Source organism: Excalfactoria chinensis, chromosome 1 (genome assembly GCF_039878825.1).
Source record: "Excalfactoria chinensis isolate bCotChi1 chromosome 1, bCotChi1.hap2, whole genome shotgun sequence".
NCBI lineage: Eukaryota > Metazoa > Chordata > Aves > Galliformes > Phasianidae > Excalfactoria > Excalfactoria chinensis.
Window position 1 is genome coordinate 14,508,320 of NC_092825.1, and position 26,289 is coordinate 14,534,608.

The following is a 26,289-nucleotide window of genomic DNA, read 5'->3' on the forward strand; positions in this document are numbered from 1 at the left end:
TCAACCCCGTGTCTTCTGATGGATCCTTTATAATAGCCAGGCACACTGTACACCTGGCTGATTCTGGGGGCTGGAAAACTGCACACATTGCAGCTGCCTCCCTGGGGTCAGCCTTCATCCAGCAGGTGCAAGAGCACCACATAGCCAAGAGATGGGTAAGACACTATTCTCAATGCTGAAACTGTACCAAGAGATTCACTGTTAAACTGCCTGCAGGGGCAGGAGGGAGAGTTGTTATAGAAATTAGTAACAACAATAACAACAGATGCTGCTATCAGTGCCCAGATCTTCCAAGCCAGCCAAGGAGGAGACTTTTGTTTGAATCCAGGAGGAGAAGCAGTTTGGGTTTCCACCTGTGGGCAGGCGTTCAGCTGGCTTAGAGGTGCGTGGGAGATTTAAGTAACGCCCAGCTGTGTTATCCCCAGACAAAGTGAGCCTTGGGATGCTGGAAATAACATGAAAGGTGTGAATCAATTGGGAGCATGTGATCGGAATGATATATTACCCTAAAAAAAAAAAGGGGGGGGGAGGGGGGGGGAAAAATGTTAAAAAGAAAATTAAAGAGTACTGGTTTCTGAACAGTCCAAACTGACCATTCATTTGTATGGAATGAGCACATACGGCATGGATGGCTATTTTGCCTCTGCATGCTCTCAGGTCCGGGGAGGGCTGATGGGTACAGGGAAGTTCATTGGATGCTGCACACACCCTGCAGCTGGTGGAGCAGGATGAGAGCTCCTCCCGCAGCTCCCTTGTAACTGGCTAACATTGCTATAAAGCAGAGAGCTACCGTTGCTTGCAAACTTGCATCTATTTAGTCTTTTGTCATTAAAATTCTTTGTGCCATCTACGCACTCCTAATCCCTTTAAAATATGGCCGAGCTCCTGGTTGCCGCGATACCCTTTGGCACGGAGGATCTTGCCGTTGTTTTTCATGGTGTGCAGCTGCTTGCTGTGAACTTTCTGCTGCTGCTCAGTGTTATTCATCATCCCCCACTACCAACAAGGAATAACTCAAAGGACGATCGGCTCACGCTGGCTCTGAAAGAGGCATGGTGCGTGTGGCCCTGTGATTCCAAAGAGATCTAGCTTTCCCATTTCTTACTGCCAGGAATAGCATTGCAGGCGTGTGTGAGCATGGAATCAGCAGAACTGGGGGCTGCAAGAGCTTTTGTCCTCTTGAGTTTCAAACCTGAGGAGAGGGGTGATGAGAAGAGGGCTGAGCCGGCTGCTGCCGAGCCATAAAGGCTGCTTTGTGCTGAACCCTTTGGGCTAAAAAGAGCTCTGCTCTCCCCTGCGAGCTGCCCAGGGGCTGCTGACAGACCCCTCGGGGACAGGCTTTGTTAGCCCCAGGTCAGCTGCGGTGTGAGATGTCTGGGTCCTCTCTGTATCGCAGCTGCAAAAGGGAAAGGGGGTCCTGAGTTTGAATTTTAGTCTTTTTTCCCACCACCAAGTTTTCTAGTTAGAGTTGGCGCACTCTGCACTGCGGCCCAAGTGCAAAATGGGCTGAAGGTGAGTCTGTGTAGATGTGAGCGAGATGCTGTGAGAAGGGAGGGGAGGGTGCTGCTGCTCCCATCAGCACTTGGATGTGATGTTATTGCCTTAAGGATGGAAGGAAGAGGCTGTGGGACAAATGTTCACCCCAAGAACACTCAGCCAGGCTCTGGTCTCAGTCTGGGGTCGCTTCCAATGCTTCTCAGCCGTTGTCATTTCTTATGAACCACAGAACTTCCCATTTCTCTTACAGCCCTCTAAGAGACAGTTTAATCTGTGACATTTGTTTTCTGAATGAATTTTTTAAGAGCTATAAGAGATTTTTTCTTGGGAAGGATTAGCGTTACAGATACTAACAAGCAAGAATTTAATTTGACTTCTTTTTAACATCTGCATTAAGGGAGAAAATGAGAAATATTTTGAGAACAGCTTTCCTTCATAGGGGAAAGCAGAAGCGCCATTCCTCTCCCTTTCTCACACCATCTGTGTGTATTAACGCTAACTATTTTAGAAACAAAACATCTCTTACATCTTTCAAGCAAGCTGGGCTAACGCAGTCTGTATAACCACCAAGGCAAGCGCAGGAGCCATGTAGAAAGGAGAAAAAGCTTTCTTTTATGCTTTCTTCTAAGCTTCAGAGGCCTAAGAAATCTGCCTGAAGCTCTCCACAGTTCATGAGGAGTGCAAGGCAGACAGTGCACTATCTTGCACTGATACTGCAGAGAGTGCAGTATCTTGTTTCCTGCAATTACTGTAGGGGAATGATAGAATCACAGAATCATGGAATGGCCTGGGTTGAAAAGGACCACAGTGACCATCTGGTTTCAACTCCAATGCTGTGTGCAGGGTCACCAACCAGCAGACCAGGCTGCCCAGAGCCATATCCAGCCTGGCCTTCAATGCCTTCAGGGATGGGGCATCCACAGCCTCCCTGGGCAACCTGTTCCAGTGCGTCACCACCCTCTGAGAAGAAAAACTTCCTTCTAATCTCTAACCTAAACCTCCCCTGCCTCAGTTTAAAGCCATTTCCCCTTATCCTATCACTATCCACCCTTGTAAACAGCCATTTCCTCTCCTGTTTATACACTCCCTTCAAGTACTGGAAGGCCACAAGGTCTCTCCAGAGCCTTCTCTTCTCCAACTAATCAAGCCCAGTTCCCTCAACCTTTCCTCACAGGAGAGGTGCTCCAGCCCTCTGATCATCTTAGTGGCCCTCCTCTGGACCCGCTCCAAGAGCTCCATGTCCTTCCTGTACTGGGGGCCCCAGGCCTGGACGCAGTACTGCAGATGGGGCCTCACAAGAGCCGAGTAGAGGTGGACAACCACCTCCCTCTTCCTGCTGGCCACCCCTTTTCTAATGCAGCCCAGAACACAGTTGGCCTTTTGGGCTGCAAGCACTCTGCTGGCTCATGTCCAGCTTCCCACCCACCAGGACCCCCAAGTCCTTCTCTGCAGGGCTGCTCTCGAGATCTTCCCCCACTCTGTAGAAAGACTGCAGTAGACTCAGTGCTTCTGGATGTGTGAGGGGGAAGTGTCATCCCTGGGGCCCCATTGCCCCCAGAAGAATGAGGAACACAGGGCTTGCTTGAGGTTGCGATATGGCAGAAGCAAAGGCACCTGAGAGCTGCGTCTCACCTGGCTTCCAACAGGTCTGCGTTTATTTATATGTTTAACAGAAAACAGGTAATCAGCTGCAACGTATCTCGTAAAACAACAGTAATATAACACAGACCATACATTATGTAACACTTATTGTCAGAAAAACTCTGTGTACACAAGCCTGCAAGATACCATGCATGGATGCAAGCACGAAAGATTGCTCCCCAGGGGCTGGTCCCAGGAAGAACTTCCCAAATCCTAGCAGCAGGTGATTTTTATGGTTCATATCACATTCTTCCTTTCCTTGTAAACAGTTTGCTCTGGACATAAGGTGTCAGGAGATGCCGTGGTGGGAGGAAGGCCTGGGGCTGTGCACAAGCCATGCCAAGCTTGGCTGGGTGTGGTGGGAACACGGGGGTACCTCTGCCTTGAGGGTGGTCTCAGGTCAGGTCCACACAGGTCTCAGGTCACACACAGCGACCTCCAAGACAGGCCCTCCTCCTCTGTGTGCTGCTACTCGTTTGCCGTCCTTAACTGAAGATCCATCTGCCTGCAGTGTGAGGAAACCTCCAGGCCATGCATGTGGCTGCTCAGTTCTTCAGCAGGTTTAGGTGAAGTGTGGTCTTGAAGTCCCTCTGGGGAATCAGGGTCCTCCCTAGGACACAGATCTATCGCAGCTAATTTCATCTCTTAAATTGTACATAAAACCATAAAATCAACGTTATGTTACTCTGTGCAGCTTCCTTTTCCAACCTTCAATACAGATCTTTTTTTTATTGGTTAGCAAAGCATGGGAATGTCCCAGAGGTGCTTCTGTTGTTGCAGCAGGAATCAGGTGGGGTCAGCATGACTTGGCATATTATTTTCATTTCCAAAGTGTTTTATCAGTTCCAGAGCTGAAAAGACTTCTTCTTAACGAGCACGGACACACAAGCACGAAACCCTCTTTTCTGCAGAACACCCCCTCACCAGGGACCTGTGCAACATGCCACACCAATGCTTAATAAGCGGACAATTGCTACTTTGATCCGTCCACTTTCAGACCATTTTCTATTGCCCCTAAGGCTCAGCCCAAGCCCATCCCAGCCAAAATAGCTCCCGCTGAACTGATGCGATTGTGAGCCTGCACAGATGGCAGAGACACAGGTTTCATTTTGTCACTTGTGCTCTGACACTACAGCCACTGAGCTCACAACTGCTTCTGAGGAAGTCCCAGCTGATGGCAGCCTTGCCTGTCCCAGCTCAGCCCTCCCGTGGCTGCCACAAGTGTCTGTGTGACAGTGACAAATCAGAGCAGCCACCAGAACTGGGTTCAAATGAACCCTGCAAGAGTGAAAAAAAAACCAACTTTCATTTTATCCCAGATCAGTTCCTCAGTCCTCTCCTTCAGCTTGTCAGGGGCAAACAGAAAGTGATAGGAAGGGAGAGCGAGGAGCAAATTATGTGTGAAATGACAGCCTAAGCTGTAGGTGGATGGAGATGATCAGTCACAGCCACCAGGCGTTAAGCAACCTAAAAACCCCCTTTTGGCAGTCTTAAATTGCCATTTCTCCTCTTTGAAACAGCCTTACTCCCCCTCTGCAACCTCTGCTTTCTGACTTCTGCTGGGAGAGGGGACAGTGATGGCAGTTCAACAGTGCAGGTACGACAGTGCAGGTACTTTTTCATCTTTGGTATCTGATTTTGACTGTTTAATTGGAAAACCAAAGGAAGCGCTAAGCTGTCTCTTCCAAAGTGCCATGAGGAAATAAATGGCTGAGGTTGGTGACAGATGGCTGCTGCCAAATCCAGCTGCTGCAGCTGGGAGCTGCTTGCTATGGGTGCTGGGAGTCTAGATATGGCCAGCGATTCCTACTGTATGAAATGTGGCTGAAAACCCTCCTGTGTCCCACCACTGAGCAAAGCACAGCAGGAGAGCCTATTTTTGGCTGTGGGGTGCTCCCACAAGCTGCAGCAAGATGCCACCTGTCCTTAGCTCCTGCACAGTGACCATGTGGGAGCTCATGTTGCTTTGAGGTTTCAGAGGTGCTCTCAGTGGCACAGGCACAAACAGTCCCTTCCTCAGGCAACACCCTTATAAGCCAGGAAATAAATGAATCTTCCAGACATGCAGAATTCTGCATCTCCAAAAGCAGCACTTCAAGGGTCTCCATTATTCTCAAAGGGCAGAGAAAAAAGATGAGGATAAAAAGTAGTGGAAAAAGAGAGACGTACCACAAAACTGTTATTTAGGGGTAGGAATTTACCCTACCATTAGCAGTGAATTTCAGAGAGCATCTGCGTTAGTTCTGGATCCTGTGTCTTTGCTGCTCTTTTTATTTACAGAATAAATTGCAAAAAGCAATTTAGGCATGAATATTTTTGATCTGAGAGTGCTACAGCCTACCAGAAATTCTGACTTTTTTCAGTGTTGGCTAATTTTGTGTTTTGAGTAGGAAGCTTCAGCTTTACACCATTTCTACACATGCTCCTTATCTGTTACCCAGCAGTTCAGGCATGCTAAACTTGTAACTGAGACATTCCTCCACTAATCTCTATGGCTTTATAGGGATTTTGTTATTGCTCACCTTACTGTAGATCTTGAGAAGACATGGGGAATATCTGAAGTAGCTTAGAATGATTAAATCCGTGAAATATGAGTGAGATGCAGTGATATTTTAAGAGTCCCTACCTATTCACCCAGCCCTGACTTTGTTTTGCTTGCCAGCAGATGAGCAAAGCAGGGAAGGCAGGGGCAAGGTGAGCTGCCAACAGCCCCTTGGACAGCACTCACTCGTCCATCCTTACAGTGAACACGGCAGAAGGGAGCACACGGGCAGAAAAAAAGTCTCGAAACAGCAGCAGCCATTAGTAATGTCTTGCACATTGAAGTAGGTCTCAAAGAGGGCAAAGAAGCAGCTGGAGGAGGTAATGACCGGGTCCCACCATTCCCCATGTCTGTCCAGATGCTTTGGCACAAGCTGGGAGGCAGCTGGTTGCTCCAGCATCCTGGTGGGTAAGGCCACACATGCCTGTGCCACCAGCCTGCTCGTTCCTCTTCCTTCAGGAGCAACGAGGAGGGACAGCACATGGCATTATCACAGCATCTTTAACAGAGGCCTTGCACACCCTTGCCAAACAGGATCTCTGCTGGATCAGTACAGATTTTACTCTATGGACTGTGCCTGGTGGTTGCTGTGGCTGTTGATGTCAGCTTGACCTGTACGGCTGTTTTGCTGTACAACAGGATGGATCTGGGCTATCACAGAGTGGATACAGTGCAGTCTTCTTGGTGCCCATCTTGGACGACTGTATGAAAGCAGCCAGGAAGACTTCAGAGGCAATATCTCTGGGGCAGCCAGCCACCATGGCGAGCACCACACATGCATATTTTTCAAGCACAAAGGAGAATCTGGATATTCTGCAGCCAGTCCTTCAGATGAGATGTGAAAGCAGAGGCCTCCTCCACCAGCGTCGCCTGACGCGCAGCATGCGGAACCCATAGCACATCCTGAACTCATAATGAAAATAAGCCAGCATCCAGCTTGCTGCCTCATCTTCCACTAGCCAGCTCCTAATGCCCATCCCAAGTCTGTCCATTGCCATGGAGAATAGCTGTGACCTTCATCCAAACCATAGCTGCCTACCTGTGCCTGTGCTCAGTGGGCCCACTGGAGAAGAAGCGCCGGGCTACTTGGAGCTGGTGTACTTGGTGACGGCCTTGGTGCCCTCGGAGACGGCGTGCTTGGCCAGCTCGCCGGGCAGCAGCAGGCGCACGGCTGTCTGGATCTCCCGCGAGGTGATGGTGGAGCGCTTGTTGTAGTGCGCCAGGCGCGAGGCCTCACCCGCGATGCGCTCAAAGATGTCGTTGACAAAGGAGTTCATGATGCCCATGGCTTTGGAGGAGATGCCGGTGTCGGGGTGGACCTGCTTTAGCACCTTGTAGACATAGATGGAGTAGCTCTCTTTTCTGCTCTTGTGCCGCTTCTTATCGCCCTTCTTCTGGGTCTTTGTCACGGCTTTCTTGGAGCCCTTTTTGGGGGCAGAAGTGGACTTTGCTGGCTCTGGCATCCTGAGAGCTCTTTTTTTCTGGTTCTCGAAGCTGCTTGGAAAGAACACAAAAAATCACATTCATTTTTACCCTCCTATGGTACAGTTCTACTGAAAGATGCATCAGTGCCATCTCCAAATCTGAAACAAACACCCCTTGACCCCATCCAAATGTTTCCGAACTGCCACTGAGAACCACACTGGTCTGTGACTATTTTTGTGTTGTCTCCTGTTTAAATCCCCATGACACTGGCCTCGTCAACACTGCTGAACCCGGACCCAGCTGGCATCTGCTTAGTAAAGCTGGGCTGGGGATGGACATATTTCTGAGAGGAACACCACAGTTCCAAATAAAACATTAACTGCAGCATGGAATAATTAAAGTCCTTCTGGAACATGCTGGAGACACCTGGATGATAACAGTGCCGCCAATTTTTTATGAGGCTGTTTATGTTGTACAGCTACTACAAACTCCAACAGAACTTTTTGTTTGGCACGTGCACAGAAGTTTATTTTGAGGGTGCCCGCATTTATGTGGCTATTGTTTTACACCACGTATTACAAAGGAACATAAAACAACATAGATTTAAGGTAACCAGCTGAAACATTGGAATCTCTCAGCATTAAGGTGAGCAAAAATATCAGGAAGTAGAAAAGCTCAGAGGAGATGTCAGGAATGATGTGACAGAGAAGCAGGAATGCAGATAGGAAGAAACAAAATGCTTTTGGGCAGCATGTTGATTGAGGCAATCTTCACAGACTGAAATCATTATCTGTTTGGGGCTATCAGCTTTGTGGGGAGCAGGCCTCTGTTGGCCAGCCTACGTCAAAGATGCTGGATTATCTCTCTAAGGTTTAATTCATTCTGCCACAACTTGCAGAGCCTTGACCTTTAGCTGCCTGTTGTTGTCAAGGAGTGCCATAACAAAAAGGTGGTATGTAAACAGGTCATAAAAGTGGATGCCTCCTCTACACTACAAATTTACATGCGTTTTATTGTGGGTCAAGGGAATAGCTGTGTTGCAACCTGGTCTCTTGATACAAAGGGTTTTGTGTTTGAGTGCTCCCTTGGAAGACAAATCTCCTGCAGGCTCTGCTGGAGAATCAGCTTCCAGCATCGCCCCAGGGCTTGGGCTTTCATGGCTCTGCAGTCTCCTGCCTCCTACTGAGGCTGCACCTCCCTCAAAGATGACCTGACTTGGCCAGTCAGTTGGCCAAGAGAGACAAGAGAAAAAAAGAGGAGAGTCAGGGCTCCATGTGGATATCACAGAATGGCTTGGGCTGGAAGCAACCTTAAAGACCATCTATTTCCACTCTGTGGGCAGGGATACCTCCCACCAGACCAGGTCACTCAAACGTGTAGAAGGATGTGGGGTGACCATGCATGCCCATCCAGAACAGCTCCTTACCTTTCCACAAACCTCCAAAGACAAGATTTTCACCAACCTACCTACTTGATTCTTCTACCCTTCCAAATTCTTTTCTGGTGTTTTTCTCAGTGGAGTGATTTGGAAGGGTAAATTCTGGATTGACCCAAAATACGGGATGCACCTCAAAACTCCGACACCTGTTTACTCAGATGCTGCGTTTGCCTACTTTGGTGACACCAACATTTTTCTTCCTTTCTTCCTCTACTTGGGAAGCAACATCAAGAGAAGAAACCCCCTGCTGTTCTTGTTTGCAGACTCGAAGATAAGTCTTTGAAAAGGAAAAGGCATTTTTCCAAGACAAGAAATAATTGTGCACTTTCTTCATTTTCTCTTGGGCTAATTCCCTTACTGAAAAAACACTGACACTGAAAAATGGACGTGACTGTTTCTTATGCTTACATGATGGTTTCTAGCTGTTCGACTCAGCCTGCAGCCCTTGGGTAGTGCAGCCAGGATCTCAGTTTTCTCCCATTTATAGCTGTGATGAGGGGAGATGCTAAGGCTCAGAGATTAGCACAAAAGCTTCAGTGTCGTTGCTTTTCCCCACCTATTTCTTTGTAGCATACAGTTTTAACAGCTAAATAATGCCTTCTTTGGGAACTGGCTGCCTGCCTTCCAGTTTGCTGGGATGGTGCCTAGTACAAAGGGCCTGATTGAGGCTAAGTGCTAAATAAATCATGTCAATAATAGCCCACAGTATCACCTAGAATTCTGGTGACACCAGTATTTTCTGCCACACAGACAGGTTCTGCCCTGGCACAGAGGTGAAATTAGAGGGTGGTGTCCACGAGGACAGTCAGCTGAGCAAAAATTACTCTACCTTAGGGAAAAAAAAAGAGAACAGTCACATTTCTTTCCTTTCTCAGGAAAAGAAAAAAGAACAAAACGAAAACCTGAAGAAACTGACATTTATTACTTTGCATTTAGAAGCATTGCCATGATGACTAACTTTATTACATGGAATGTGGCTGAGGCCTGGTACAGGTTGATTGGAGAGGCTGTGGGGTCTCCACCCTTCGGGAAACACAAAACCCATCTGGATCCAGTGCAGCTGGTCCTGGGGGAGCTGCACTAGACAATGTCCAGAAGTACCTCCAGTCTCAGACATTCTGTAGCTGTTGGAGACTGAAGCTGGGTACAAAGAACAGGCTTTAGAAGTTGTGTTCCCCCAGATGGCCATTTCCAAGCACCCCTAGTGAGGGGTGATGACGGTGGTCTTCAGGCACTCCAGGTTTGTGGTAAGCAGGGTATGGCCATGCAAGAAGAGGTGCATGGAACCATCGAGGTGAGATTTAGATTCAGGCTTCTTAGGAAAATCTTCCGGAATGCTTTTACTTTCCATGCTGTGAGTCCATCAGTTACCATTGTCGGCATTTGTTTCCCATCCTCAGAAAAACAACAAAACCACCTCAGTATTTCTTCCAGTAGTCCTAAGCTGTAAGCAGCAGCCTGCCCGCTGCTAGGGAGCACAGCAGTAGGAAGTGACAGATACACCTTTGCTTCAACACCCCTTTCCTCAGCATCATTAAAAGGAAAAAGAGCTGGAAACATATTCAAAGGTATGACTCACTGCAGCCTCTCAGATCTGAAGAATCCTGCTGAGAAATCCCATGTGAAGCCCAACGCCGCCTGCATCTTTCCTATGCCTGATATATTGGTAGCCAGACTGGCAGAGAAGCTCCCTCAGCATTTCTTTCTTATTTGTGGGGTTGCTGCAGTAAAATCAGCACCAAATTAGTGCCGATGGTGCGCATGGATGACAAGGGATGGACCATTCTTTGGCCTTTAGGACCTCTCCTCACTCAGAGGTGGAAACGGCACTCAGATTTTTCCTCCTCTCCCCTCACAGAATCTGTCCTCGCTGAGATGATCTCTGTGGCATCTGCTGTAAATCCTCACTCCCACCGCACCGCTCCCCTGCTGTCATTTACTAACAGCCACAAAGACCACATTTCTATTACCGTACTTCATTCTTGGGATGTTTTGATGAAAGAAAAAAAGGATATTTGTAGGGAAAACTGAAGCTCTCATCTTTCTGACATTTGTTGGCCTTCTGATACTTGGTAATCCTCTGATGGACTACTTTAATCCGTGTTCTAATAAGTGAGAGCCAAGAGGATCCTGCTCTTTACTCTGCCCCTTACACGTGACAGTTTTCTCAGTTCTGGTCAATTATTGTCCCTTCTTTTAGTTTCTCTTGTGATATAAAATCAAGAAAACTCAGCTTTAATCCCACACAAGAAACCTGCAATTTGCTGTTGCTGTTGGTTTTACTCTCAAACACAAAGAAGGGCAACACATTTCAGAATGCTGTAGTAAAACAGATCAGAAGTGGGATGAGTCAGGGTTAGACGTCGATGACACTTCCTTGTGTGTAAAAACTGCTACCATGTCATGTTTTGGACTGGGAAGAACTTTTCTCTTGGCATGTGATGATGAGGTAACACTTGCTTTCTTCTGAAGTAATGAGGAAATAGAGTTTCCTGGAGACAAAGAGCTGATTGCAGGATTCTGAGTAATCCCATATCAATAATAGTGCCCCATCCACAACCCCACGTGCTCTGCTGTGTTTTATTTGGGTGCTCCTGTAAAGTAATCATTTAAATGGGTAAATGTTTAACTTTACACACAAACAGGCAATTGTTTGGGTTAAGAGATTCATGGTTACGTATCAGACCGTGAAATCTGTTAAAACTGAAGATGTTCCCCTCTTCCATCTCATTTAAAGAAGTGCTGCAGCTCAGTCCCACACACAGGTGCACCACGTTCACAGTGACCCACGGCTTCAGAAGAAACCCAAGCAGAGTAACAAAGATAGACACACTGGCATCCTAACCCTGTGACTGCTCCTTATCATTGCTTGTGGTGACACATGACCTGGGACTTCAGTGCAGGAATCTCCTTACAGGAACCCATGCTTTGCTTTTCTTTGCAGGCATTTCCATTTACAGTTTAAGAAAGCACATTTCTGAACACCAGCAGCAGCTGTAGTTTCTTGTGCTACCTCTACCGAAGCTGCAAGTGCTTCGCAGGGCTGTGGGAGCACCAGTCGGAGATGCTTATACACCAAGTATGGAGCAGGACCATAAATCAGAGCTGTCTGCAGGGAACATATACTGGATTTCTAAAAAAAAGAAAACCTTATTCATGAGCCGAGCAGAGCAGCAGAGAGACACAGGACTGCAAGAAGAATGGCTGTCAGGAGGTTAAATACTGCTGTTGTTACTCTGATGAGAGTGCCTGAAGTCAGTGGGGGTTTAACCTGGCTCTGAAACCACAGTATTTAGAGATGCTTAGCACCAGCAGACAGCATTGATTTCCATTGGAATGCTGGAGGTTCAGTACTTAGCAAAAATCTGACTCTGTGTTTTACCGGGGTTTTGGTGCTGCAAATAAATCTGTGGGTACTTACGAAAGCTATTTAACGTGACTTTTATCTGCTCTACAGAAGATCACTTGATAGCTACCTGCTTTGGCATCCCTCCATTCTACGCTCTTGAAAATAAATCCTAACAAATGTAAAAAGGAGAAATAAATTGTTGATAGATCAATAGCCTCTAAAAGTTCACATATCTCGTACTGTAATCTGCTACAATTATGCTCCAGTCAGCTTTCCCATAAAAAGACATGGCTTAGAGAAGTGTTTACTATCACAACCATCCTCCACGCCCTCAGTACTAAAACTGTCCAACAGAGAACACAACCAGGCTCACCTTCATCCTGTGCTTTTATCAGCAAGTCAAAACATTAAACAACACACACTTCAACACAAGCATCCTCTACAAGTTTCATAGTTACTGGGATTTGCTTCTTCTGCCACAAATCCTTTTCCTTAAGCAACAGCCACCTGAGTGATGGCAGGAGCCAGGTGAGAACCAATGCAGACGTATGAGGCACCTCTTCCTCCTCCATCACCCACTGCCAGGTGTCAGGAGGTTTGTGGGACCTTCCCCATTGCTACAGATAACCTGTTCAGCAGAAAGACACTAGAGAAGGGATCGTACTCCAAAATATTTACTGACTGGGAATAACATGGAAGAGCATGCACAAGCGGAAAGCTGTGTTCCCACACAGACTGAAGACCAGATCAAGTCCCAAAAGCTTTAAGAATGTTGGGCACATCAGAACAGAAGTATGGCCATGAGTCTCCTCTGGCACAGACAAAACCTTTTTGTGAACCTTCATGCTGTGTATACAGGTCTGCGCTCAACTGAACAGCAAGTATCACAAACTCTCCTCTATGTGCAGAGATGGAGCTGAGCAAGGGTGTGCTGTGTGCAGCTGTAATCAATCATGACCCACATTCCTTCCAGAAGAGTCTCCAAGTGCAATTATAGTCCTGCAGTTACTGTGCCTGTGCCTCCACAGTGCAGCATTTCCTGAAAATGATTGAAAAAATAATATTGGAAAGCATGCAATTAATGAACAAGTCAGGAATGTGTGAAAGCTGCTTCATCATCAATGTAAAACACGGGAGCCCAGGAGTGCAATGTGCAAATGCAGACAGCGTGCATTGAATCTGTAAACCAAACAGGTGCGTTTGAAAGTGGTATGGCATGCCACAAGCTACACATGTCACATTTCATTCTTGCAAGGTACTCAAAATACTGCTACACGTATATTAATAACAAATTGGGCAATTTACAGCAATTTCACTCTAAAAGGAAGATGTATGACTGTCACTGCAGGGAAAGGAAGACCAGCATCCTTCCCCAGAACTCCCAGCAGGCAGGAACAGAGCAGGAACACAGCCCAAGGCTGCTGACACCTTTCTGCTGCAGCCAGCAGATCACATTACCACAGCCCTGAGTCCTTGAGCATTGGAGGTCACAGCTGCTGGGGCAGGGACAGCCTATCCTAGGGCAGGGGATGAGGAGAGCATGGCTTGCACAGTGCAGCAGACGGCACTCACTGCTCTGCAGGAACAAAGCAGGGTGAAAATGAAGGACAAAAGAATTGTTTAAGTTAAACCCTGCAATAAGAATTGACCATAAACTGTTTCAAAATGTTAATAATAGGTTTGTGCTGGAGATGAGATGTAGAAACCTTTACCTGGAAGTGGTATGAGATGGAGGGAGAAGAGGTGAAAAGAAATCTGTATCTTATAATCATGTAATAGAATCATGGAATGGCCTGGGTTGAAAAGGACCACAGTGACCATCTCGTTTCAACCCCCTGCTGTGTGCAGGGTCACCAACCAGCAGATCAGGCTGCCCAGAGCCACATCCAGCCTGGCCTTGAATGCCTCCAGGGATGGGGCATCCACAACCTCCCTGGGCAACCTGTTCCAGTGCATCACCACCCTCTGTGTGGAAAAACTTCCTAATCTCTAACCTAAACCTCCCCTGTCTCAGTTTAAAACCATTCCCTCTTGTCCTTTCACTATCAACCCATGTTGATATTTCAAATCTGATTTCTTTGGAGAAGATCCCTAGGATATGGATCTGACAATGGCAAGCAGCTACTCTGCATCAACCAGGCAGTGCCCTTCTGCTCCATACTGCTGGGCTACTGAGCTGCTATCCAAAGGCAGAGAAAGGCTATCCAAAGGCCTTTCATCTCGCTTTCTTCTTTCTTTATTATTTTTGTTATTGCCCCTTCCTCCTTTCTCTCCCACCCACTGTAGGGGCCCAGAGCTTCAGAGGAAGTCTGCAACCACTTGTTCCCATTCAACATGTGATACGGGTACCAAGGCTGATACTTTCCTTTGACTGAGCAGTCATGGGGAAAGCCAAAGAGCTTACACTTCCCCAGAAACACTGAAAAAAAGGCATTTCAGGTCAGCTCGCACCCAAATTCCACACTGCACAGCCTGCCTGCAAATGGAGCTGTAGTGGTGTTTTAATCCAGCTCTAACACTGAGGCTAGCATCACTGTCAAGGGGAGTATGCGTGCTGGCCGCTACCAGCTGAAAAAGGCAATCTCCCTCCAAAGAAATCAAAGCATAATTAGGGATAAGTCAATATTTACATCAGGCTGGAGCGCAAAGAGCTCTCTGCTGCAGACTTGGTGACAACTACTAGACCAGCAGTGAAGAGAAGAGGGCTAGAGGACAAAGTGACAGCCCCAGATGCCAGCGGTCCTTGCTGGTAGGTAGCAATTAGAACGCCCAGAGGTAAGACTTGCTTTTCAAAACACAAAAGGGTTGTCAAGCGCAGCCGGTGTAAAATGTCACATTATCTGTACCATCCTGTTATTTTTAGCCATCCACGGCTCCATCCTCCTACGCTCATTTTCCCCTAGGCTCCCACACCTTCAGTTCCCAAGCTGTTTGTCCCCCAGGTGAGGTGCTCGCCCCTCGCTCTGCCTCCTCACTGCTGCTGCCCCTCTCAGCACTCACCCCACAGAGCTCACTGATGTCCTAGATCCAAGAGTCACGTGCTTATGGAGTCTGCCCAAGCTTTTACCTTGTGTTCTGCCCTCGTTGCTTAGCAGGCTGGGTTGAGGACCCTCATATCCTCTGTGTAACATGGAGTAACCTTGCTGAAGGTCCATTTTCATTTCCCTCTTCCTTCCTTTCATTGCCTCCTGCACAGACATTCACTGTATTGCCATCTTCCCTTTTTGTTCTTATTCCTATCCATCCGCTTTCATTTGTGCAGTATTTTCTGCTTGACAAATACCAGCCTACTACATATAATCTCTTCACCCGCAAGTGAGAGATCTATATAGCTTACATAAACAGGTTATAAAGAGCAATTTGATGTGCCCCAAAGCATGCCCATTTGTCGTGGGTTAACCTAAAATCTACCTGCACCTATGACAGGGGAATAGGTTTCCCAACTTGTGCTTTTGATCTGATATGAACATTGCCTCAGCAAAACAAAACATCCTTTATCACCATGGCTGCAGCCGTGCTGTTTCTTCCTCCTGCAGGGGTTACCTGTGGGAAGGACCTCCACATTGACCCACCTTGCGTCTCCGGGTGGCACATGAGCACAGAAAACCTCACTGCAATGGATCACCTGAGTATTTTTGCTGAATTCAGAAGAAAAAAACACCACACCTATTCTAAAGAAGTTTTCAGGATGGTCTGAAAGGTAAATAATCACCCCCGACAGATCACATCTTCAGGAAGGTCGGTGAAATAATATGACAAGAGTGGTGATTAACTCTCGCCGCAAAGGGAAATGTTGAGCTGATGTAGGTGGCACATCAAATCCCCCGCTCCCTTTATGAGTCAGGTAAGCTGCCAGGAGGCGGAGGTGGGATCTGTGGGATGAAGCTCTGTTTGCTCCAGCCACTCAGCGGTGGTTTTTCTTTTGAAAGACAAGAAAAAACAGTTCAATTATTAAACCAGATGTTTCAAAAGGAAGTTTCATTTAAATAGTAAAATCGAACACTTGCCCTCAATCTCCATCGATGCTGTTTGCGGTGATAGGCAAGGAGAAATATTACTAAACGGCTCCACCCCCTGAGGTTAAAATAGCATTTTTGGGTAACACATCTATTCTTCTGCCTCCCACCCACACCTGTGATCCTGCAGTCACATCGCTTCTCTCTCCCTGGCTCCAGGAAGAAGGGAAGCAGGCAAGCCAGGATCCCAGCCCCACACAGAGCTCTGGGCTAATGAGGACAAACACTGCTCTCACAATAGCTGCGGAGTGGACGCATAAAAATGCATAAAACAAGACAAGTGGGGAGAGAAAGGAAAAGGATGAACAAGCTACCTTCCCAGTTTCCCTCCTGAATTTAGGAACGTTTCCCATACACTTAATTCTTCAGTCTACCTGACTGTGTGTCTCTGAGGAAGGGCACAGAGCAGTATAGTGCGGGTGCTGGGAAAGAGAGGCGATAGGATCAGACCTTCAGCATGAGTTAGTTCTTTGTTTCAGCTGGAGAATGGAAGATCCGGAGTGGAGTATGCATATACATATGGATGGGTGTATCTATATACATGGAAATGGCAGCCAGGAGAAAGGACAGAGCAAGACAATGAGCAAAGGAACAGTGTGGGGAAAAAAGCATTAAGGGGAAGGTTGAGTACGGCTCTGAAGGTCCCCCACAACATCTCTCTCTAAATAGGAAAGATAGAGATTTGACAGGGGGACTACTCTTCAATGGACTGGTTGTGAGATTGTACCCAGAGTGGTGGTCAGTGGCTCAATGTCTGCATGGAGATCAGTGATAGAGTGATGTGCCCCGAGGGTTAGTACTGGGACCGGTGCTCTTTAACATCTTCATCGGCGTCATTGAGTTGAGTGCACCCTCAGCACGTTTGCTGGTGACACCAAGCTGTGGTGTGTGGTCAGCATGTCTGAGGAACATCATCCAGAGAGACCCAGACAGGCTCAAGCAATGGGCCCAAGCGAACCTCATGAGGTTCAACAAAGACAAGTGCGAGGTCTTGTACCTGGTTCATGGCAACCTCACCTATCAGCACAAGCCAAGTGATGTAAGGATAGAGCACAACTGGACTTGACCCAGCAATGTGCCCTCACAGCTCAGAAAGTCAACCATATCCTGGGCTGCATCAAAAGCAGCACGGCCAGCAGGGCAAGGAGCTGATCCTGCCCCTCTGTTCTGCTCTATGAGACCTCACCTGGAGTACTGCGTCCAGATAGAGAGTCCTCAGTGCAGGAGAGACACGGACCTGCTGGAGTGTGTCCAGAGGAGGGGCACAGAAATGATCCAAGGGATGGAACACCTCTCCAACAAGGAGAGCTGGGGCTGTTCAGCCTGGAAAAGAGAAGGCTCTGGGGAGATCTGAGCGTGGCCTTTCAGTATCTTAAGAGGGGCTAAATGAAGGAAGGGGACAGACATTTTAGTCCTGCTATGACAGGACAAGGGGAAATTGTTTCAAAGTAAAAGAGGGGAGGTTTATACTGGATATGAGGAAAAAGGTTTTTTACAGTAAAGGTAGAAAGCACTGGAACGGGTCACCCAGAGATGTGGAGGAAGCCCCATCCCTGGAGACACTCAAGGTCAGGCTGGATGGGGCTTTGAGCACCTGACTGAGCTGTAGGTGTCCCTGTGCACTGCAGGGGGGTTGGACTAGATGACCTTTAAGGCTTCCTTCCAACTCAAATGATTCAGTGATTCTAATAGAGATTTCAGAAAGGAGAGAGCAAGACAGGTTATAAAAACCAAGCCAGGAGAAGTGAAAAAAAGATGAGAGAAAAAGAGGACATATGAAATGGCACAAAAGGGAGAGAAAAGACTTGAGAGGACAAAAAGTAGAGAGAAGAGGGCAGGCAGGTAAAGCAACCAGCATAATGTCAGGTAAGACAGAATGATAAATGTGACATATTGAGGAGGGACAAGGAGGGCTGCAAGAAGAAACAAAGACCTGGAACAGCAGAGAGGGAGAATAAGCAACTGTGAGGAACCCTGGAAGTGAAGGGCTACATCTCCATAGACACATCCAGGTTACTGCAGCTCCCAAATTACCGTGAAGGAGTCGAGTATCATTAGTGGGCTGAGGAAGGAAACAGGAAGGGAAGAGGGGCACACGCTCGGGGGAAGGCTCGTTTTGTTTTCATAATTAGCAAATCATAGAGTACAGAGGGAAAAATTGCTGCCGGGACCTGAGCTGTCAGTCCTTCACACATCAAATAATAGGAACCAAGAGGAGGGTGTGGGAACTGCATTCAGGTTATCAAATTCCTCCTGTTATTAGTGTGCGTTCAGTGTAATAAAACCTCATCAGGGGAAGTACACACTGTAACAGGAACCCTATGGAGGCTATAGAGCAAAGCCCCGCCAAGACCAAACAGTGTTCCCAGGCAGCCTGAGACCCAGCACGGTGCTGGCGGCCCCAGGAGCAGCGCATGGAGATGAATGAAGCCCTGTTTGTAAACGTGCCATACGACTGCATGCTCCTGGCTCTCATTTTCTGCGATGTGACTCAGCCTCCACACAGATCCACTCCCCCACGTTTTGATTCATAAATCCTTCATCTCAGGGAAAGTTACGGAGACGTGACACAAGCAAAGGGCACGCCATGACGTGCAATGGGAGAACGGCACCGTGGAATGAGCTCCACCGCGGCCCCGTGCACTGACCCGCTGCCATAAAGCCAGCCCCGGGCCATGCCCCGGGCAGGGCACCTCGCCGGGTACACCACGAGGCCGCACACGGGGCTGCTCCGGAGCTTCATGGTGACCACCGCGCTGTGCGCTCTGCATCCCCCGGGCCAGCGGATGAGGCACGTGCGGGACGGAAAGTAAGAGGCTTTCTCCCTTAAGCAACGAAAGAGATCGGCGTTAACAGCAGCAGTGCAGATACAACAGATGATGCATGATGTACAGATGAGCAATGGTGCACGGCGCTCTATGCTTACTAAACAATTAACGAGCACCCGCAGCGCCGGTACAGCGACGTACCCACGCAGGACCGACCCTTCCCTGCAACCCGCTCTGCTGCGCGCTCAGGGCAGCGTTCCCAGCCGCGGGAGCCACTGCAGCGGGGCAGGGCTGAGCCCCGGCGTGTGCGCGGATCCGGCCCCGCCAGCGGCTCCGGCACGGGGCAGGCAGCGGCGCGGCCCCAGGTGCCGCAGGGCTCCGGGTGCGGCACGGCGCATCTCCGCCGGCGACCGCCCGCAAGCACACGCGTTCCGGCACGGGCCGCATAACAAAGAGAATGGTCAGCCCCGTCCCCGCCGCCCGGCACGGAGGTCCTTGCCTGCTAGGCGTCCGGGCTCCTCCGCGGGCGGGCTCCGGGCGCGCCGCAGCTCGCCAGGGCCGGGTAAGGCCGCCGAGCTCTGCGGGGCTCCGGCTCTGCGGCGCCGCACCGCTGCGGGCCGCCCATAGGCCGGGCTGCGCCCCGCCCGCCCCCGCCTCTGCGGGCTCCCGCCGCCGGGCCGCCGGGGGCGGGGCGCGGCGCGGCCCCGGCGAGCGGCTCGGCGCTGCGGCGGCGGCTGCGCAGGGCGCTCGGCACGGCCTCGGCGCGGCGGCCGGAGGAGGCGGCGGCGGACGGGCACCTGCTGCCGCCCGCGCCCGGAGCCCGCAGCGGGCGGGAGCCGAGCGGGCGCGGCCGCGTCCCGGCGGCTGCGCGGGGCTCAGCGGGGCTCTCGGGGCGGCGCCTGGCTCCGGCGGCCTGGGCACGGCGGGGAGCGTGAATGAGAGTTTGCTCCGATTTCCGAGCCGGGTGAGTGCCCCGCCGGGCGCCCGTTTTAACGTCGAATTCTGCGTACGTTATTTGCGTCCGAGCCTTCCCGTCCCTGGGATGAAGCCGCTTCGCCTCCTCCGCGAGGCACCGCCGGGGCGGCCGCCCCCTCCCCGCGTCCTCCGCCGCCTTTTGTTCGGCGCGCGGGGCCGGGGGACGCGGGGAAGAGCTCGGGCCGGGCCGGGAGCCGCGACGCTGTCCGGCCCTGCGGGCAGGGGGCGGCCGCGCCGCTCCGTCCGCCTCGGGGAGGCAGAGCCCGGTCCGGGCGTGCGGCGCGGGTCGGCAGCGGGCGGCGGCGGAGTAAATACAGCGCGGGGCGGCGCGCTGCGGGGCTCGTCCGGAGCGGGTCACATCGCCGTGCACAAATACGGTAGGGCCGCCCGGCCTCCCTCGCTGTTGCTGGTTAGGGGCTGCTGGGGCGCAGTGTCTCCCTTGGACCTTGTGGTCTGTTCGGTGGCTTCTGGCTGGGAAGCGAGGCCGGCGGTGCTGCCGTTACGAGGCGTCCTGACTTCGTTCTGTACGTTTGGGTGCGCCTGGCTGCGTTGGGGCTGCCCTGTGCCCACTGCTCCGCTTCTCCAGCTGTGCAGGTGTGGGCCGTGCAGTGCGGCTGTGGAGCTGGGGCTGCTGCGGGTTGTTCCATACTGGCCTGAGGGACCCCCGCCGGGCGCTTTGACAGGGGTGTGTTTGTGTTCTGGGCCTCGGGTCTGGTCCGCGGACCGTCCCCAGGTTTGGAGGCAACTGTGGTGCAGGTGGGGGATGTGACAGCTGGCTGTCAGCCTTTCCTGTGGTTACCTCCGCGGCAGAGCTTGGGTAGCAGGGTTACAGTTATGCTGGGAGGGATGTGGAGTAAGTGTTGGAGGAGTTCTTGGGGGTAGATGTGGGTGAAGTTGGAGGTGCTCATCACAACAAGGTCCTGGGCACCTGCATGCCGTGTTACCCGGCCATATCTTTCCTTACCATGGGACAAGTGGTCTTGTTCCTCAGAAGTCATCTAGCCATAGGTGTCCCTGTTCGTTGCAGGACTTGCATCTGCACCTTTAAGGGTCCCCTCCAACTCCCACATCTGGTTACCTGGCCCTTCAGAAATGAGGGCTCACTCAGTCCTAGTCTGCATTCCTTTGAAGCCAGTGTTGGATCTTTGACCTTCTGATTCTAAAATGGGTAAAATATAATATAGTTGAATCGTATGTTGGTACCAAACGACAGAAGAATCCCTGGCAGCCTGAGCTGGGTGTCACTGCTTTCATGCTGGGCTCATTTCCCTGCTATAATGAAGGTGATGTGGGGCTGACACCAGGATGAGCAGGAGACTTACAGTATTCGCTGCATGTCCACAGCTCTGTGGGTATCCTGGAGGCACTTCTGATTGGCAGCAGGTAGGGCTGTCTGAGGGATAAAGTCATGTGTTTTTCATTATAATGGTGGCATTGCTGAGCCCAGGGCTGGGGGTGCTGGGAGGTGCTGTGGTGGTGCCTGGGGGTGCTGGGAGAAGCTGTGCTGAGCCCATCTTTGCCTCCTGCCTGGAGCATCGCTGAGGCCTGTGACGTAAGTGCCTGTGGGGGAGGAGGAATTGAGGGCAGCAGCTGGAAAAGCCTGTCCTCGCTCCTCAAGGATCTGCCTGAAGGGAGAGAAAGCCCCACTGGATGGGAAAGCCCCACTGGGGAGAGAGCAGGGCTGGCCTGGGGTGCTGGTGTCAGTGTGTGGCAGCCCTGGGCACTGCCCCTGCCCTCCTGCCCTTGTGTAGTGTGGAAGCTGATGGGAGTTCCTTGTAGGTGTGAATGCAGTATCAGGTGCCGAGTGTTCAGTGTTGTTTGAGAGCAGGAGGCTCGAGGGGGAAAAACCCTGTATTTTGATTCTGTAAGGAACCTTGTGCAGTGTATGAGAAGTGGTTAATTAGTGTCACTGTTAAATTCAGGTATATCTCTGGAGCCTTGTCTGTCTATAATGCTGTGTATATTCAGCATCTTCCTAGCTTGGTATTTCAGTGTTCACTCTTCAGTACAAAGACTTTATAGCTGAGGAGGAACGTAAACTGTTCAACCTCCAGAATAAAGACCTGTTGGAAAATGAACCACGACCTCATTTCACGTTGTGCTGCTGTGAAAATTCATCGTTTAGCTTTAACTCAGTCACCACCTCTCCTGCTCTTGCAGACAGAAGACTGCTTTGTGTGTGACATACGGCTCCATTAAAAGTTTTATGATGATTGCCTTTTTGTTAAACAAGTCAAAGATCGCGTTTCCTGATGTTTTGTTTCCTAAAGGTCAGGAAAATGAATGTTGTTTAGCAACGCACGAGTACCTGGCTGGATTTTCCTGCTTTAAGCCAGGCAGCGGCTGCTCCAGGTCTCTTCCTTCTCAACCCAGTATTTGTCAGCCTCGTTTGTCAGGGTCGCTCTCGGAGTTCCCGAATCCCAGTCTGTTATAAGAAGCTGCATTCAGATGCTCAGTCTGCCATCCTGAGCTGTGGGCTCTTTTCTCCAGACCTGACTGTGCCCGGCCCAAATGAACTGTACCATTTTCCAGCTTAATCCCACAACACCGGTCCTTTCCCTTCTCTACGTTGATTTGTGTTTCTGGGTTAGGTACAGCCTGCACGTTGGTGAGCTGATCTGTGGAGTGATCTGTGCACAGAAATACAGCTGTGAAGCATCGCCTTGGCTCACAGCATTGGGAACTGCCAGGATTTGTGAGTTTTGGCCTTTAAAGTCTCAGAAAACATGCAAGTTTTCTCCCTTCATCTTGTGGTCACTGTCAGCTGAGGGCTTGGGGAGGGGGACAAGGTAAAGAAGCAGAGCTTATAGGTCAGAATTCATTACTACAGTGACAGTTTGGTGGTGAACTCAGCTGGAAATGAGTTAGTGCTGCTTTGTGTTATGACACACACACACAAAATAATGAAGAAGTCTTTGAAGCCACTTCATATTCATAAATATTAGCAGTCTCTGCAGTCTTTGTGGGGAGGAGGCACTAGTTTATCTTTTTTTTCCTCCTTAATGGTACCATTTCTCTTGTATGGTGAATCGCCTTGGCTAAAGGGCAGCGTTCAGCAGCAAATTAAAAATACATTATCTCTAGTTAGGAGCTTTCTTGCTCTTTTCCCCCTCCTCCCTTTGACACCCAATCCTTTCTCCACATGCACTCTCTGGCAGTAACAGATTTAATTCCCTGACTTAGACCAGGCCTCCAGAGGTGCGTTAATGACTGAAGATGCAGTGATGTGCTTCTGAGAGTGGCAGAAGGCTCCAAAACCTGCTCTTGGTTGCTTTTGAAAAGTTATTTCTATTTGAATCTTGTGTCGTTGTGCGTCTTTAACGTTTGCTCACATTAACAAGGGAAAAAGCTACCAGCTTTGAGGGACGGAGAATGCTTTGGGTTGTCTGGTTTGCTTTTAGTTTGAAAGCTGTGTCTGCATCTCAATGGAAGCTGGAGTTGAGCTGAGCTGAGCTGCTTACAACTTGGAGTTACTGCAGCTGTTCTCTGCCAAGGTCTGTTGAGAACACGTCGCCTGCTCTAGAGAAATGTGCTATCAAGAGTGCGTCGCACTTAGCATAAAGCTTGCTCTATAGGTGTCTGGAGGGCAGAAACAAACCGAGCTTGTATTTCCTAGTATATTGTACAAATAAGGAACTTTTAAAGTAAATTTTCTGTGTCTTGCTTTTCCTTCGTGGGATGCAAGTCCTGGAGGTCACTGTAAGTCACTGGTGCTGCAGCTGTTCCGAGTGCTGCTGCCCTTCTGCAGGAGCTGACATTTCTGGTTGCAAACCCCAAACTGCAGCCCTCTGTTCCGGTCCTCATCGACGTAGATGTTGACACATCTTTTGACCCGTGATTAAGGGATTTATGACTAGGTTTATGGGATGCACGTGCTCAGGAAGCACAATCATTACATGCTGCATCATGTAGATGTGTGTGTTCCTTGGGATGTGTGCGTGCAGACTTTGGTCTCCAACTAATCTCTGTTTTGAGCGAGCACTTGCTGATATATTGTTGCTGTGTAGCGCCCTGGCTTGGCAGCAGCCACTTCACTCAGGGCTCTTCACTCAGGGCTCGTCCCTCCATCAGGGCTCTTCTGTCTGCTCAGTGCATATTCGTACATTCTCAAGATTCCTTTGTGCTGTGCATGAAGGTGAACATCTGCCTTAGAAACTCAAGTCAATGGGGTGAGGTTCAGATGTTTCTTGTTCTGCCACATCTATTTCGTGTGCTTATGTGTGGAACTCTGTGGTCCATGTTAAATTTATAAAGGAGGGTTTTATTTTTAGGTCAGGTGCAGAGGAAAGCTGTTAGTGGAATGTTGACAGCCAGGTAACGCTGCTGTCAGCTGGGAGGGAGGGAGGAGGACTGAAGGAATAAAGTGTGAAATACCACTTTATCTTTGGGATACTCATCAAGCTCTGTGGGAGGGTGCGCTCCTGTTTCTTGAGTGTTGAGTGTTTCCTCCTGTATATCTGTATGTAGTTGGTCGAGTTGTGGCGAATGATTTTTTATGCAGGAAAAGTAGTTAGCAGCTTCTTGCCTTTTCCATATCTAAATGCAGTGTGTTTTAAATGTGTTTGAAATTCCCAAAGTACCCCCCTGAAAATAGCTGCTTAATATGAGAGGTCTATACTTATCTTAATTAAGGAGAACAAAGCCATGCACTTTGTAGTTGCATGACGTATACAACCAGTGCCTGAATTCTGTTATTTTCCACCACTATAGCTGCCTTATCGGAGCTCTTGATAGGACGGTCGGTGGCTTTTATTAGTAGCTCGCATTACTAATGCTTGGCTTTTTTACCGTCTCATAGAAGCCAGTTGTTCCTTCAATATTCATTTCATGTGCAAAGTTACTTATATATAGAACACTGGAGGTTCACAGGTTTGGAAACGAACCAATTTTGAAAGTTAATATCAGAGTTTAGAATGAAGGATCCACAGTGTATCTTTAGATGCTCAAAGCAGAGCTTCTCTCAGAACTCGAAGTTTACTGTGAATGTTGAAAGTTAGGCACATTCTTAAATACAACATGAGCAAGAGTTTTAGCTCTGAAGCTGTCTGCAGAAGTCCTTCTGTCTCACATTGCTGATGTTACTGACAGAAGTGCCACATTCAGGAAGGGGTTTCTCTATTTAATCTCCCTGGATCCCATTTGTGTCCATACGCGTGCATAGTAACTGCTTTTCAAAACAACTTGCTGCGCTTTTCAAGGTTAACAGCATTTTGTCACGCTGGGTAAAATGTGGCAGTGGTGCACAGAGACACGTGGATTTACAACTGTCAGCAGTGTTTAAGCGGTAGCACAGCCGTAGGGATGGGGGAATGTGGAGCCTCTAGAGGAGTTCTTGTAATGTGGTCTGAAGGCCACACATAGACCGCGGTGCTGCTTTATGAGTCTGAAAAAGGTCTGTTTTTTCCTGTTTGCTTTTGGTAGAGCCAGCTCGTGGCTGTAGATGTACAGCCTTGGGGTCCCTCTAGTTATATGTGGACTGGTGTGGAAGCTGTAAGCCCTGTAATTCGTTCCAGACCTTGGTCTTGAGGAGCTGTGCAGTCATGGCTTCAGGCACAAGCTGCTTCCCCCAGACACTGAAACAGGGCCTGCTGTAGGTGTGCCAGGACAGCGTGCTGCCTGCTGACTGTGTGCTGCCTGCATTGGCTGCAGAGCCAGGTGGCGTGCCCAGTTTGAGTTCCAGAGGCCCAAGCAGCAGAGACCAGTTGGAAAACCCCCTTGGGGCTGAAGGGGGTGGTGGTCTGGGCTGAGCGTTCTGTACGACTTGTGACAAGATGTCATGTCACAACAAGAAACAAATAGCACATTCAACACCCAACGATAAGATGCTGTTTACCCTGTGACATTCCTTGCACTTCCGTGACCCTTGATGAATACACCCTTGGCTTCTTGATTCAAAACCAAGATACAAGTCAATACGTAATCCAGGATCCTGTCTCTGGGGTGTATCTCACTCTTGGGTTTGGACTTTCTTCATCTTCCTTCTTCCTCACCTTTTCCCTCCTGAGATAAGCAGTAGTTCTTAGAGTGACCCATCCCAAAGCTCCTGGCTGTTTTGGATAGAATAGGAATACATGGAGCCTGAATTACTGTGTTTTTTATGTAGTCTGTTTTTGTAAAACATCGAACCACTTTGAGCATTACAGCAGTTTGATCAGCTTTGTAACTTTTTGGCACTGAAGTTCAGCTGCTGCTGTGTGAAATGCTGCGTGGTATCAACACTGCAAGAACTGGGAGTGTACAATGGAGACCGTCCTTCACAATAAGCTATAGAGCACCTAGCTAGACGTGTGGATCCTTTAAGAGCTCTGTCAGCTGCAGGATGCTGTATCTTCAAGTTTCACTTGAGCTGTCAAAGCTTCCTGGAAACTTGCAGTAATTCAAACTAAAGTCAGGAGCTTGCAACACACTGCAGAAGTGAGGCCTGTGGTCTCCTCCAGATGACGTGGAGCCAGCCCTGTTGTGTTTCAGGGAAGCATTCTGAGTATGAAGCTTATAAAAGGATCTGTGCTTGTTCTGTGGGTTTTCACTTTCCCTATCTAGCAGAATTACTGATGGGATTGATGAAGGTATGTGCTTTCAACAGCCGTTACTTTTACTCTCCCAGTGGTGTGAAATAACCAGCCTAGGATTGTTCTGAT

The 26,289-nt window shown here is 49.3% G+C and overlaps 2 protein-coding genes across 2 annotated transcripts in view; one reads left to right on the forward strand and one right to left on the reverse strand.

Annotated features, from left to right (window-relative positions):
* Nucleotides 1-3,079: 3,079 nt before the first annotated feature.
* Nucleotides 3,080-19,323, reverse strand: LOC140259791 (histone H2B 5-like). The gene is made up of 2 exons (XM_072351469.1): nt 19,176-19,323; nt 3,080-7,174 (listed from the first exon to the last, which is right to left on the reverse strand). Exon 2 carries the CDS (start codon nt 7,141-7,143, stop codon nt 6,763-6,765), a length of 381 nt encoding a protein of 126 aa, XP_072207570.1. The 5' UTR covers nt 7,144-7,174; nt 19,176-19,323; the 3' UTR covers nt 3,080-6,762.
* Nucleotides 19,324-19,490: 167 nt separating this feature from the next.
* GRAMD4 (GRAM domain containing 4) overlaps nt 19,491-26,289 on the forward strand; it is a 73,398-nt gene continuing 66,599 nt past the window's right edge. The window contains exon 1 of the mRNA XM_072351596.1: nt 19,491-19,640. Coding sequence (XP_072207697.1) covers nt 19,612-19,640 — 29 coding nt within the window. The 5' untranslated portion in view covers nt 19,491-19,611. The remainder of the gene's footprint in view (nt 19,641-26,289) is intronic.